This window comes from Sinohyriopsis cumingii, chromosome 15 (genome assembly GCF_028554795.1).
Source record: "Sinohyriopsis cumingii isolate HCF-2022 chromosome 15, ASM2855479v2, whole genome shotgun sequence".
Lineage (NCBI taxonomy): Eukaryota > Metazoa > Mollusca > Bivalvia > Unionida > Unionidae > Sinohyriopsis > Sinohyriopsis cumingii.
In genome coordinates, this window is record NC_142975.1 from 10,354,218 (window position 1) to 10,370,281 (window position 16,064).

The following is a 16,064-nucleotide window of genomic DNA, read 5'->3' on the forward strand; positions in this document are numbered from 1 at the left end:
TGCTTTGAATAAATATAAGTTGGCAGAACTGTATGGGGTTTTCAGCTGATGCTGCCTCAGTGATGACTGGAATTCATAAAGGAGTTGCATTCTGTATTTTGAAAAATGTCTCCATCATGGTTGATATCAGGTTGTCTCTGTCATATGATGCACCATGCTGCAGGAAAGGCTGCTGATAAATTAGGAGAACTTGCAGCAGTAGTACATTAAGCATTATGAAGAGAAAATGACCCCTTTCTTCAACTCGATCTATTTTCTTTCACTTAAATACGAGCAAGTAACCTTGGAAATTTTAGCATCCCTGTGTTGAATTTGACTTTGTTCCATGGGTTGGGCTGCTTTGAATTTGACTTTGTTCCATGGGTTGGGCAAGTGGATTTGTAAATCACTGGATTAGGGACTCTGCTGTTTGCAGTTGTTTTTGACTGACAAGCAAGCATAAATGGTATTTCTTTATGCAACTCAGGAACTGGAGGGAAGCATTGAGCAGATGAAGATGGACCAGGCACGTGTTTTGCAGGAGGAGAAAAGAAAAACTCTAGCCGAAGAGACCAAACATCAGCAACAGAGGGCACAGTATCAAGACCAGCTGGCTCGGAAACGGTATGATGATCAGTTGGCTCAACAGGTAATAGATTGCTTTCATTTTTTGTCAGATTTTCTACATCTTTTAAAGAGATCAAGAGAAATTGGGTACACTATAAATTTTGGCAATATGTACATTTTGCCACAATCCGATGTGCAATTTGTATACTCTGGAAATTCTAAGAGTTTGTTTAACTTCCATTACCATTAGTTTACCAAAGATCTGTCTTGGGGTTATGTTTATTTAGTTTGCATTGTTTGTAGGTTTTTTATTTTATTATGCGCAGTGTGGTATGTAAAATTGTATCTTGTGGCTGGCCTTCTCCTTCACTGTGTAGCTGACCAAAATCTTTGATTTTTCTTTATTCTCTGCACAGTTAATACATAGCCAATATTTTGGGTATAATATCAGGATTATTATCAATAGAAGTAAACATGTTTATCTTGATCTTAGGTAAGGACATAGTGTTTAACACATTCTGTATTATGATTTTAGTAACAAAATTTTATCTTGTAAACATTTGGAAACTTCTAGAATGAAATTTTTCCATTTGGTAATAGTTTTATTTAGAAATTGCTAATTGTAAGCCTGGTCAGATACAGGAGTATAAAATCTTGTTTACTGGAAAAATTATTTATTCCTGTGTTACATATATCTGATTTAATTCATATTTATTTTAATTCAGTTTCTCAGTTTAAAATTTTTTATTCTATTATATGCAATTATCATGTAAATTTATTCACTGGAGATGATTTTTTTCCCCAGAAAATCGGTTGACCTAAATCATTCTTTCATAAACACCAGGTGTTGGTCTAGATCCTGACCTTGATTTAAAATGATTGGTTGTTGTCGAGATCATGATTTAAGATGTAAACAAAAAAATTTTAATTTTTATTCTCAGAGTAAAATCATCGGTCTAGTCAAGGCCATATTCTGTGCATGTTATTTTTTTTATATGTAAACATGGTCACTTGGCCCTGTGTTTTGCAATTCCGGTTTAGTTTTAGAAGAGATGAATAGAGAGAGATTTCTCAGTTTGGGGCTTTTTATGCTGATGTTAAGTTATTTTGTTTTAGCCAGATTTTGAGTTATAATATTCTTCAGATCAGTTGGATTCCAAAAAGATTAACTCATTACCTTCTGCTGACGCATATATGCGACTATAAAAATAGCCTTGTAACCCCAGAGACGCATATACAAGCTGCTAATAAAACTCTGTCTATCCCGGCTGGCTCATACATGCGTTTCCGGCAAAAGGGTTGGGAAACCCCAGATACGTATATACATGTTTCATATTAAAGCTTTGTATTGGATGAAATTACAAACATCCATTCTTTTTTTAAATATTTAGCCAATGAAAATAGTTCTTACATAAAATGATGAACGTATTCTATTAGAAGTTTTACAGCATATAAGCAGGAAATTCTATTGAAAACGAGGTCAATGGTGACAGTAAAACAAAATGTCAACATTCATGTATTCCGACGATGATTCTGATGGAAGTTTTTAAGGATTTGAAAGTGATGATATTGATTTTAATCAGATTCAAGATGAAGGATTGGACATTAGTATAAGTCCTGTTTCGACACCTGACATTTCAGATTTATCTGAATCCGAGGATGAAACGCGAGACAATCAAATCTGGTCGGAACACGTGAGATCGGTAAATGTGGACAACTGTACAGCAGTTTCAGACCAACATTAAAATACAAGGGATATATATTTCTTTCACGTGCTTCAAGCAGTATCATAAAAAATTACTAAATCTGCAGTAAAATAGTGGACACATTGGTGTGAAAAATAGTGGTGAGAAAAGTAATATAACATATATTATAAACACAGATATATTGAGTTATATTTTTTTAATTATAAATATGTGAATATAAATATTGGTTCCTGTGGATTATATGTACTTGTTGGTAAAAATGAGTGGCATAAAACATTGTTAAGTATTAAAAGATTTATTTTTCATTAAATTACATAGTTTGCATGGGACAAGATTGATATAGAAAATGTAAATGGCACGTGCACTAACTCAAGAAGCTCTCACTCAGGCAGCCATTATGATGCTCTGGGGTTCAGCCTACAAACAGCTGTTTATCAGGCTTAGTGGGCAGGGCAGCAGGTACTTGCTGAAGGTAGAGTTAATTCCTTTTTCTCCACAAATATTTTAAGGAGTGCTCACACAGAAATTTTGGAAAGACATTGCTTACATTTAATTTGGATTTCTAACACCGCAGTGTCATCATTTGGATTTCTACAAGGAATTGTAAAAAGAACACAGCACAGTACAGACTACAGCATACGTTATCGTCATCCCTCTTGGATTTTCCATCAGGATTCAGACTTGAAATTATTAGAACATTTGTTACTAGAACTTTTGCAATTTAATTTGTGGATTATTTTTGGATTTGATTCTTGAAACAGTAACATCTTTTTTTCATTTTTAAAGAGTTTTTCCAGGGAAATTGAAGAGATATTAACTTGGAATTATAGAGAATTCAGACAAGGAAATCATGGAATATATTACTGTGATTAAATTAAAAGCTCTTGACACATCAGTACAAATCAGGCCATTAGTACGTTAGAGACTACATGCCACATCGGACACATCAACAATTGGAATACCACGGAAGATTTTTCATAACCTTATTCATTAGGACTTGTTGGTAATTCTAGGATTTTTTGGGATTTGCAATACCTTAAGTTCTTTTTGTTACATGTTCACTTTGTATTCTAGGGAAATAAACTACTTGTTGAATTTTACAAAGCTTGTTGCTTCTCGCACTTTTCTTATTTTAAGATCACAGAGTCCTAATATTGGAATCTGTCAGTGTTCCACATTTCAGGTTTTCTTGAATTTGCAACTTGATTCAAATAACAGCATGGTTTATTTGGATTCTCTAATGTTGTGAAGAAGCACTCATGGTTGAACTATCACAGATGTGTAAAAACTAGCATTTAGTGAATAAATTTCATTCACTTGTGAAATATTGCTGATCCTTCCACTGAGAAGTTGATAGTTTGTTGAAGCAGGACCTTCTGTATTGTTGCCCATAATGGGCTTTAATTACTTGAAACAGACAATGAATGGCAGTACATGTCCATGCTACATACAGTAACAAATATGCATGGCCATCTATTAAACATGTTACAAACAGCAATTAATACAGTACATTTCAGATACATCCGTAGAAACAGTTCTTCAGGTTGCTGCACCAGACACCTGTCTAAACCTTATAATAGATGTATCACTGTGCAGCCATTAGGTCTTAGCTAAGTGCAAGGTTGTGCAAGCATTTGCCAGCTTACACAATTTTGCGTTGACACAATTTCTTATGAATTTTCTTATTTTGAACTTTTTTAGTGAAGATTAAAGTAATAAAATAATTAATATTCGTAAATGGCTAAAATTAATGATATTAATGTTAATTTACATATATTTCAAAATGAAAATAAAGGCAGTGGAGCCCAAATTTTTTAGTTTAACAATTTCAAATCAAATGACTACTTTTGGTAATACAGCTATCATGCAAGTCAGGTGTTAACTGTAGATCCCTTTAACAATCACATTCATCTGTGTTTTTCTGTCCTTTGATCCATCCATCACCAATTTGGTTTCCTCAAGTAATTTCATTGAGACTTATTGAATATTAGGTTTTTTGGCATGTAGTGTTATACTGAGATAATATATTTAATCTTTTGAGAGACCACATATTTTATTGTCAAAATGATTGGTAAGTCAGGACAGTTTTGCTGTATCGGCAGAATGGTAGTCATGCCAAATATGTTTTGCTATATTGCAGGTATATTTAATTTTTTCTCATATATAGTAGATTTAAAGTGGAGACATTGTCTATCTTTTTAGAGGCAAATACAGGAAGAGAACTTACGACGTCAGGAGGAGTCAATTTCTAAACAAGAGGCCATGAAGAAAGGTAAATATGCATTTGCTTTTCTGGACTGTCTTACTTGGCTGATATGTCAGTTTTTATAAATACAGAATTGTAGTGCATGATCTGGTCTTGTTCATCCAACCAGTGTTAATTAGTCTGTTACATTTGTAAGGTGCCACATGAGACATCTCCGTTGCAGATAATTTAGAATTACATCTGCATGTCCAGCCATTGGAATTCTACTGTGATTTGGGTTAGATAAATGCCACTTGAGTGTGAATATTTTGCTGAAGGTCAACAAATAGAGCAAGCTTAGTATTGCGTGTGATCATGCGTTAATGACACAACATCAGCATGCTTAATATTGTGTGTGAAGAGTTTTAAGGTTTGCAATATCAGCGAGCTAGATGTGCATGCAATCACAGAAATACATATCTCTGCACTAAACGCTTATTCTTCTAAATGTTTTTTTTCTTCACTTTTACTTGACCAGCAACCTAATTTCTCCCATTCAAGACCTTACATGACAAGCAACCTAAATTTCCTCTAGCAAGAAATTATATGACCAGCAACCCTCATTTCTATTTGAAAAAAAACTTCCAAGGAGTGTCACAGGAGAAATGAACTGAATTCCCAAACTACCCAAAGTTTTTGGAAATTTTTCAAAAAACTAATCCCAAAAATAGTCCAGAAAAAAACATTGTTGCACATCTGCACTAGTTGCATATATAGCCTACAAAATATTCAGTGTGAGAAGAGAAATGATGAATTGAATTCTCAATAGGCACTTTTTCTTTTAAATTGTTTTGGGGTGAATTTCCCGACAGATTAACATTTACATATAAAAACCAACCTCATATTTAGCCTGGAAAGTTTTATTAACTTTTTATAGTGGTATGAGATAAGAAGCCATGACAAAGTTTGTCACAGATGGATGAATATACAGAGTGGCGTATGACAACATTTCCACTCATTATCTTACATGCAGAGATAAAATAGAAATCATCAAGCAATTTAGGAAAAGCTGAATTCTCAAACATCTCCCTTTTTGACACTTTTTGTCAATAAATCTCCCCAAAAATGGACCAGATGGGGAAATAAAACAGACCTTATTTCACATCCAGACCAACCACATTTATAGTCTACAAAGGCTTGATAAAATCATCAGTACATTGTGTGATGATGAGCTAAACTTTTGAGATACCACATTACTTGGATAATTGTTTAAGAAACTTTCCAAAATATTTGTTAAGAAAAATATTTGCATTTTGTCATGCATCTACAAAAGCCAGATATCTAGCTTACAAAATAATAATAGAATTGTCCAACTGGTTTATAAGGAGAAGTAATTCCCCAAAGTCCTCCTTCCCCACATTTTAGGATGCTTTTTATTAAATTTCTACAAAGTTTCAAAGCAGTCATCCAACTGAATTTGGAGGAGAAACAATGCTAACTAAATTCTCAAAATACCATCATTTTGACACTTTTTCAAGAAATTTCCACCATAATGGGCAAGAAGAACAAAGTAAAATCTTAATGCATATATACACAAAGCAAGTATTTATCATGCAAATGTAAATAAATCTTTGCAACCCAAATTGACCACTCTGGTGGTATAGTGGTTAGAGCGTCCGCCTTGGATGCAGGAGGTCATGGGTTCCAACCCCGGCTGTGTGATACCAAAGACATAAAAATGGTACTAACAGCTGCCTCATTAGGCACTCATCATTAAGAGGTTAGTGTTAGGACTGGTCGGCCTGGGATCAGGATAATGTGACTGGGTGAGACGTCATGCTACATGTCTGCAGCATGATGCCCCAGTATTAGACATCACTATAAACTGCCACACTGCAGACATTGTAACGATTTCATATGACTGAAAAATTGTTAAAGTTACATTAAAAATCCTAATCATACAGACACTCACACATGCAACCCAAATATGGGGAAAAGAAATTAACTGTATTTTTAAAAAAATTAAATCTTTGGAGAATTCTGCATTAATTATGCAAAAGAAAAGAGTAACACTTGATTTTAAGCTTGTACCAACCATGTATCTATTACAAAGTGTCATTAAAGTCATCTGAGTGATGTTGGGAAACAATAATATCCCTGCTTTTCTTAGGAATAACACAAAGACAGTGATCACATTCAAGAGGGCTCTCAAAACTTACTGCAAGAACAAACTTAAAGACCTAATAATGTTTCCTACCTGAAATATTCTCAGCATGTTTTTTATTTTTTAATGTTTTTCTAATTTCATGGTGTTTGTTTTTGTAATAATATTATTATGCTTTTATCTTATAGGTGTTTTCTAATGTTGTAAAGCGCTTAGAGCTTCTAAAGATTAGGCGCTATAGAAAGACCTTATTATTATTATAACAACATTTCTCTACTAAGAATAGAACATTTATTAGTGATTTTTAAAATTATTTTGAAATGTTTTCACTCTAAAATTGTAGATTAATTTCAGAATTTAGAGATGTTGAATTGCAAGTTCTTTAATTCAGTTCAGAGATTTATTTCATGATTCCATGAAGAGGCATAATTAATTCAAAAGGGAAGTTATTTTTCCCTGATTTCAACTTGAACATTTGTCATTCAGATAATGTCATGGAGATAATTTACTGTCAGTGAACATAAAAATGTTTCTGTAACTTATTCTAAAATGTAAACTAAGATAATATTTTGCATATTATTTAAAAAGAATTTAATTAAGAGCTAAGATTTGTTTTCCTTCTCTTGCATTAAATTTTTTAATAAAGTTAGTCCAGTTTTCCCTCTATTTTTTGTTCCCTTTATCAGAAAAATGGAGAAATATCTCTGTAAGCTAAATTTGATTGTCCAAGATTGTGTGGTACATACAGGTTATCATGATGTACTTTTCTTGTAGCAACACTTGAGTATGAGGCAGAGCTTAGGCTGAAGACTGACATGAAGAGGATTGAAGCTGAATTACGGGGCAAAGCCAAAATTGAACGGGAGAACCAGGATCTAATTAGGGACAAAATCAAACTCAAGGCTCAAGAACAGAGACAGACAGTCCTGGAATCTATTAAGTGAGTAGAGCAGAGATTAACATTAAAGTTGCTTGACAATTCTTTTAAAAAAATGTACATGAATTCTGTCTCTGTTTCTGTAGTGATTGTCAATTACTGCAAATAAAAGTAACACCATGCATCCATAACTAATTTAAAAAATATGCACATTTGTCCAATGTTGTAGTTTTCACACAGAAGTACTTGCATTGCTAATTTATTTTTTGTGGATGCTTCAGTCAAGGGGTAAGGGTAAAGTGTGGGGCAAGCAACTTTAAAAATGGTATATTTTTCTTATGTTGCTAATATTTTGTTATTTTTAACTGTTCTATTTTGAGTGTTGATTTAATTATGATCATTTTCACAGGACAGCCGGGGCTGTTTTAGGTTCAGGATTTCAAGCTTTTATCTCAGACTGGAGCAGAGTGACTACAACAGTAAGTATCATCAAGTACTCTAGACAGTATTTGGCGTCAAGGACTGTAAACATGACTCAGCATCAAGGACTGTAGACAGTAATCTGCCTCAAAGACTGTTGACAGTAAGTACCATCAAATGCTGTGGACAGTAAGTAGCATCAAGGACTCGAAAGTAAGCAGCATCAAGGAGTATTTGACATTAATGACTGTAGACAGTAATTTACATCAGGGACTTAGTACACAGCATCAATGACTCTAGACAGTACTCACCATCAAGGACTGTAGACAATCGTCTTAAATCCTGACCCACATTCTTGAGTGGGGCAAAATGTGTATATCAATGTCAATACATTTGTTGGCAGATCAGGGGCTAGCATGCAAAGATCTGCTGTCCCATGATTCAATGGCAAATCCAGGCTTTCTTGATGATCTGATGTCTGATGATACACTACAAGCTTATCAGTGTGTTTGTTGACCAAGATCTACAGTTCCATCATACACTGCTAGATCAGGGGCTTACATTTAAATCAAGTTGTGCTGTCCCATGATGCATTAGTCGATTAGTCTTGCAGACCACAATATGCTTTTCCATGATGCACTGGCAGATGATAGTATTTTATGTAGAGCCAAAGATCTAGGTCAGTTTCAGTTTTCACCTTTTTTATGGTATGGACACGCGCACACAGCTTGATTTCACTTGATCTCCACTCCCTAATTTTGAAAGGACTGAATGAATTGAAATTAAGATTGTTTGGACAGGTCTTTAATTGCCATTTCCCAGAACATTTTACAGAATTTTTGTCCTTATTTAATTTAGAACATGGCCCTTCCTGTCCATTTCCACTGAATAACATTTGAAGGAATTTATGGACTTTAATGAAGTTGGCCTAGGGCCTACATTGAAACTACCCAAGTCAGGTTTGATTTCTTGTTTAAGTACATTACTTTATCATAATACACAACTATTTCCTTGCAAATCCAGCCCTACCAACACTGTCTTAAGCAACAAAAATGCAAAAAGTGATCTGTCCACTTGTTGGGAGTTAGTCAAGAGTGATCTGCCCTTGGGTAGAGGGGTTAGTGTCAATTAATTGCTGCTTTTATTCATGATAGGATACATGATGGATTTATTAAAACCTCACAAAACTGATATCCACTTGTGCCCTTTAATTATTTGAACTATTCTATGGAGTTTTCTCAAACACAGAAATATACTCGGCTATGTTTCTGTTTTCTTGCTCAGCCTCCATCATAAATAAATAAATATTTCGCACTTAATTTCTCAAACCTTAGCAGACATTAAGCATGTCAGCACCATTTGAATAGTCTTTAAGTTCCTTCATTAGCATCAGTAATCAGCCTTGTCTGATTTCTTCCAGACAGTGGTCTGATTTTATGTGCATGTAATTTCCATTGACATTTTTGGGGGGTCATCATTAGTATGTTCTTCACAGCAAAGTTAATGTTATGCTAGACTGATTTCGCCACTGCATGTTGTTATGCACATTTATGGCTCTGGACAATACAAAATATTGAACTTAATAAATGAAATATTTCCTTATATATGTTCAAGAAGAAGATTTTATTTATGATATATATTTTTAAGGCAACAGACTATTGATTTGCATGAATATGTTTGTCGATTCAGTGTCAATGCATATAACGACTGCCACTTTGATAAAAGAAGTTCCAAAACTTTTCAGTAATTTTTAGATTGCAACTTTTTTCAGATTTAGATTGTATATATAGTTTCTGTATTTTCTCAAAATAATGACCTTTTTTAAAAAACAAGAATGAAGAGATTTTAATGATGCAGATTAACTCATTCATCCCCAATCCTGCCTGTAGGCATGATGAGGCTGTACCCTACTTCCGAGCTCTGCAGCATCAAGGTCATTTAAGATACACCAACATGGGTGGTATTACAAAAAAGCAGACAGATATAGCTCTACAATTATACCAAATAATCTGGATGTTCTAGTTGCACTACAAAATACAGGGAGAAAACCTATAAAAAAAGCTTTCACTCAAAATTCCCTCATGGTCTGAATCCTATTTTGTGTCCAGATTTTAGACCTGTTGGCCTCAGATCTATGGCAGACCATTCTGAACTGCACACACAGAACCTTTGCAAAATCTAGGATAAGGTGGGCATTTGGAATAAAGAGTGGTCTCCATACAAAAATGATGGGTCTATTAAGCAAAAACCTTTTAAAAAATACAAAAATAAATCCCAACCTTTACCCTTCTGCTCATCCACAAGCAAATAACCAATGGAAAACGATGTTTCTAATACAACTAGGCATTAGGTTAATGGAAAATCTGTTTAAAGTTGATGTATTAGGATGTATTCAGAAATGGCCCCCAAAATGTTTTGCCTACTCACTTTTCAGGCAAAAATGACAAAAACCTCCAGGGCCGAATGAGTTAATACATTGAACATTGCTGGGGTGGGAGGAGTGTAGAAAGAATGGTCCAGCAGACTTACATACATAATACCATTAAACTACAAATTTAAATAATTGTGAGTTTTAAAGATTTCAGTTTCTGCTTTATATTTCTGCATTCTGACGTGTGTTTTTTCTGTGTTGGCAGGTTTTCAGTAGCAGATGCTGCTCTGATATTTTGATTATCACTTAATTGCGTGTAATTTAATGTCACTGATCTAAAATTGATTTCTCCAGTGTATTGTAAGCATTCTTTATCCATGCATATGGTATACAATACTGGTTTCATTACAGCTCGTATAAATGTTATAAATAATAATACGTCACTGTATTGATATGTCAGCCATTCTTACCCATGTGACAGAAATGTTTTGGTTTAGTATTTTGCTCAGTCGTTGGGTAGGTTGTCTCTATTTCCACACGAGTTTGACGCTGTCATAATGTGCAGTAATTTGCTTTTGATTTTGGTTGCTACAGGGTGTCATAAAGCCTGGAAACATAATATACACTGGGACTGCAAGTCAGTATGAATATATTTCTGTTGGGGTGATAGAAACACAAAAAGCTAATAGTCTTATTATATAAAATGTTTAATGCTTTGCCAATGTAACAAGACGGCAGTTAATACATTTTTGAATAATTAAATACACCAAAAAAGCTCAACCCAAAATGGACTGCTAAGTTTGTTAGGCAGAATAATGATATTAAATTAAATTATCACAATCATAAATATAAAAAAAACAAAAATCCAAAGGTAAATATTCTTACAAAATATTTTTTTCTTTTTTCCTTGTCTAAAAACATTTAACTGAAAGTGCATACATGGACAGGTGAAAGGGGGAATATGATATAATGTTTTAACAAACATTGGAAGCAGATAGACAATAAAGATTCAGCAAACTTGAATTTATTAGCCTTTTTTTCTCTGTTCACTGTTTTTGGAACTCTGCATTATTTATTCATACTGCATTGCATCTTACTGCCCATGTATGCCTGAGTTGACATCAGAATGTAACATCATAGAGATTGTTACTATTATTGACAGTCAATTGACCTAAAAGAGAAATGAGATATCGTTTGTGAAGCATAGAGACCTACTTTTATCTTTGTTGGCATCAAAACAAGAAATTCCATTCTTGCAGTTAGATTTATTGACTTGTTTTTCTTCTGCTTGGAAATGATTGGGATTTTTCCTGTATCATGAGCTTTGTGTCAGATTACCCTGTCTCGTCAACTCTTAGTGGGGATTTTTCCTGTATCATCAGCTTTGTATCAGATTACCGTCTCGTCAACTCTTAGTGGGGATTTTTCCTGTATCATCAGCTTTGTCAGATTATCCCATCTCGTCAACTCTTAGTGGGGATTTTTCCAGTATCATCAGCTTTGTGTCAGATTACCCTGTCATGTCAACTCTTAGTGGGGATTATTTTCAGCTATATCACACATTGATTTGAAATTGATGATTTATTAAAGGTCAGTATTTGACAGCGTTTTGGGACATTCATTCTAGGCTGCAGGTCTGACCCTGTTGGCAGTTGGAATATATGGAGCCAAATACGGCACAGGAGTGGCAGCTAGGTATGCAGAAGCTCGTCTTGGCAAGCCGTCACTTGTTCGGGAAACCTCAAGACTAACTTTACTACAGGCAGCGAGGCATCCAATCAAGGTAGTGCGTGATATATATTTAATATCTTTATATTTTCCTTGTGATTTTGTTTTGCATGAACACATGATTTACTACAACCTTTTATTTGTCAGTTGTTGCTATTGAAGTATAAGAGAAAATTTGTACATGGGAGACATATATTTGTCGATTTAAATATTTATAGATTTAAATACTTGTTTGGAGTTTTTGACAGTCTGTAAGAACAAATAATTTGGTGAGGACCTTGATGTAGTTTCAACTTGACACACAATCTTTGTTATTTTGTACCTTATGCTGTTCATATTATGGTTCATTCATATTAGGCCAAGTGGTCTAAGGCATTCACTTTACTGATCACTGCCATCTCACCTCTCTCCAAATGGGTTTGAGTACCGGACATAAGATAATATGGGTATGTGTGAAAGCTTGCCAGTGCCTTCCTGTGAGTGGGCAGTTCTTCCTTTACTTTGCTAAAAAAATAGTGTTAAACCCACAAACCACCACAACCACAATTAGCACTCATTACACCTACATGTAATGAAGATATGCAAGGCAGCATATCTGGAGCTGAAATTCATCAGCTCCATTCTCAATTTTCTTTTGGTTGATGCCATTAATTTAATGCACATGTGTTCCTTAGTACTTTCAAGACTGGATGATTGTAATTCACTTCAATCTGGTTTGTCTCAGTATCTACTACGAAGTTGAGAACACTGCTGCTCAGATCATCCTTAGAGTGCAAAGAACTGAGCACACCTCCCTCTGCTCTTGAATCTTCATTGGATTCCCATTTGATCCAGAATGAAACACACAATCTGTTCACTATGCTGTTATTCGTTGACTGCGAGTCCAATATATATATCTCATCTCACCCTTGTGTAGACCCAATCTAGGAACTTAGACTCTTCTGACACTTGCATTCTCTATGTTCTCACTGCTAATATGAAGTTATATGGGCAACATTATTTTGCCTACCAGGGCCCATCTACATGGAATGAATTGCCCCATAATCTTAGACACAAGGGCACTATGATCTCATTCAAGAGTGCTCTTAAAACTACATGAACAGACTTAAAGACTTAATAATGTTTACTTCTTAACTATTGTCAGCATAGTTTTTGGTGTGTGTGTAATTTCATGTAATCATATTGTTGAATATTTTTTATATGTTATCTAATAGCAGTTAGAGCTTCTAAAGATTATGCACTGTACTAAGTCAGTTATTATTATTATTATTATTATTATTGAGCTTCCGATGATGAGACACTGTACCAAGTAAATTATTATTATTATTATTATTATTATTATTGAGCTAAAGACTAGGCACTGTACTAAGTCAGTTAGCATTATTGTTATTATTATTATTATTATTGAGCTTCTATCTAAAGATTAGGCACTGTACTAAGTCAGTTATTATTATTATTATTATTATAATTATTATTGAGCTTCTGATGATTAGACACTACTAAGTCAATTATTATTATTATTATTATTATTATTATTATTATTATTATTATTATTGAGCTTCAAAAAATTAGGCACTGTACTAAGTCAATTATTATTATTATTATTATTGAGCTTCTATCTAAAGATCAGGCACTGTACTAAGTCAATTATTATTATTATTATTATTTAAGTAAGTTTGCTTTGACTGTGGTAGCATCATTGCTTCATTTTACCATATATACTCATATACTAGTCCAAATACTAGCTGTTTAGTTGAAGATCTGCTGTCACATAGTGCTCTGGCAGATATTGGTCTATACATTTTGTTAGGAGTATTCAAAGAACAAACAATATAGGCCCTTTATATTATGCTGTTTGCAGTTAACTGCTTACAAACGATTACATATTATACAGGGTCATCAATCTTCTTATTATTTTCAGACTGTTAAAAGACTTACCGCTAAAGCAGAAGATGCCTTAGAAGGAATAATCTTAAAGGTAAGACTGACCCTTGTCTCAATATTCTGACTTTCTGTCCAAATGTTTTGTTTTGCTTGTATTGTACACCCAATTAAATCCAAAACTTTTAAGCTGTGTTTTTATCATTCATATTGTGTCTGCATGGAACTCAGGCTCTTTGTTATTTGAAAAGACTTCTGCCCCTTTTGGCATAGAACCAAATATTCTATATTGTAGATTGTCATCAGACTTTCTGCATAATCATATCTAAGAGTAGAGACTTTTAACTGCAAAGGTAAAAAGTTTTAGTTCATGGAGACATCTTTTCTTCTAATGATCAGACAATAGTTGTGTATGTCACATGAAAATTCTTAGACCTAGATGTTTGTTTGTAAGATAGTACTTGATAACCTAACAAAGAGTAGAAATATGCAGTTTATGGAACCTAATGGTTATGGGGTACCTAAAGTTTTTCAGTTAATACAAATTGCATTACAACACTTGCGCCTAATAACACAGATTTCTTTGTGAGAGATTATGCAGTGTGGAAACAGTTGCATATTGTTCCAACTGCTTTGCTTGGACATTATTTATGTAAGTCAGTTATTTAGACTGTTATTTAGACTCAGATTATATACTATAAGTTTCCTACTCTCAAGAAAGAAATAGACAGCGCTGTAAACCACAATTTCAAACCTTTTATTTTTATTTCCTTAGCCTGAATTAGAAGAGAGACTCCGTGATGTTGCCATAGCAACAAGACACACCAAAAAGAACAAAGGTTACTATAGAAATTTGCTGTTGTATGGTCCCCCAGGTACAGGGAAAACAATGTTTGCCAAGGTAAGATCCGTCACAAATGTCTTGTTCAGTATGCCGGTAACTTTCTTTTTTCTGTATGAAAAAAACCTCCACTATCAGATGTGGGCAGGAAAAAGATCTTGAAAGACATTAAACTTGTATTGAATACAATAAAAACTAATTGCATAGTAAAGAGGAGAAGCAAACTGTTTTGTGCTACAAATTATACAAGAATGAATTCATAACTTTTTTTATAAGAAGTTGGTAAAATGCCTCACCCAACATGATTTACAGTGGAGTCCATACAGAATTCACAATCCAAATTATTGGTATTCTATCCTCTTTTTAATTAAATATTCTAAACAGATCATAAAGAAAGCATATACACTGTAAAGAGAATAAATTTGGGTTGAAATTCAATTATCATTTTGAAACTCCTTTGACTGGTATACCTTTTACACTAGGGAGGCAATGTGTAGAATAGGTAATGTTCTTATCGTTATTCATTTAAAAATATAATCCACACACCCCACACTGAACTAATGCTTTTCAATGATACAGTATTCCTAATCAATAATCATTCAAAATTCCTCCAACTCCTACATCATAACAGATAACCAGTTAAAATAAAATTGGGAAGGACAGACAGATATGTGTACCATATATTTCCAAATTCCCCATCCCCTTTTTTAAAAACATAAATGTAAATGGTGCTGTGTAAAACCTGCACTTTTCAATAACCCTCTGCTTCATATCCATAATTACAAAAAACTGCTGCAGAAGTCTCGGTTGATCATACTTTTACAAAGTATGTGTGTGTGTGTGTGTGTGTGTGTGTGTGTGTGTATATATAAATTATTAATAGGCTCACTGGGTGTGACATCATGCTACATGTCTGCAGCATGATGCCCCAGTGCTAGTCATCACTATAAACTATCACACTGTGCAGACTTCGTAGCGATATGACTGAAAAATCGTTAAAGCTATGTTGAAAATCTAAATCACACACAAACACTCTACTAGTGTAGTGTTAAACATGACACAGAAGCTGGGCAGCATGTTCAGAGACTTACCAGTTGTATTTCAACCAGCTGCTGCATGGGAAATTGTGTTGAATGATTGATCATTTTAATTATATCTTCTACAGATCTCTATGCAGATGACACAACATTGTCAGACATCCAAAACACAAAGCATGAACTCTAAATTTCTTTACAGAATGCCCTAAACAAACTGGAAAACTGGTGCACATGCAATGGCATGGTGGTAAATACTGGTAAAACTAAAATATTACTTATTTCAACACAGCAAAGAAGGACAGATCTTG

The 16,064-nt window shown here is 34.0% G+C and overlaps 1 protein-coding gene across 1 annotated transcript in view; it reads left to right on the top strand.

Moving 5' to 3' along the window:
• LOC149781253 (ATPase family AAA domain-containing protein 3-A-like) overlaps positions 1–16,064 on the top strand; it is a 48,316-nt gene that overhangs the window by 7,707 nt on the left and 24,545 nt on the right. The window contains exons 3-9 of the mRNA XM_089935337.1: positions 467–628; positions 4,455–4,524; positions 7,376–7,541; positions 7,888–7,957; positions 11,897–12,052; positions 13,919–13,975; positions 14,654–14,779. Coding sequence (XP_089791463.1) covers positions 467–628; positions 4,455–4,524; positions 7,376–7,541; positions 7,888–7,957; positions 11,897–12,052; positions 13,919–13,975; positions 14,654–14,779 — 807 coding nt within the window. The remainder of the gene's footprint in view (positions 1–466; positions 629–4,454; positions 4,525–7,375; positions 7,542–7,887; positions 7,958–11,896; positions 12,053–13,918; positions 13,976–14,653; positions 14,780–16,064) is intronic.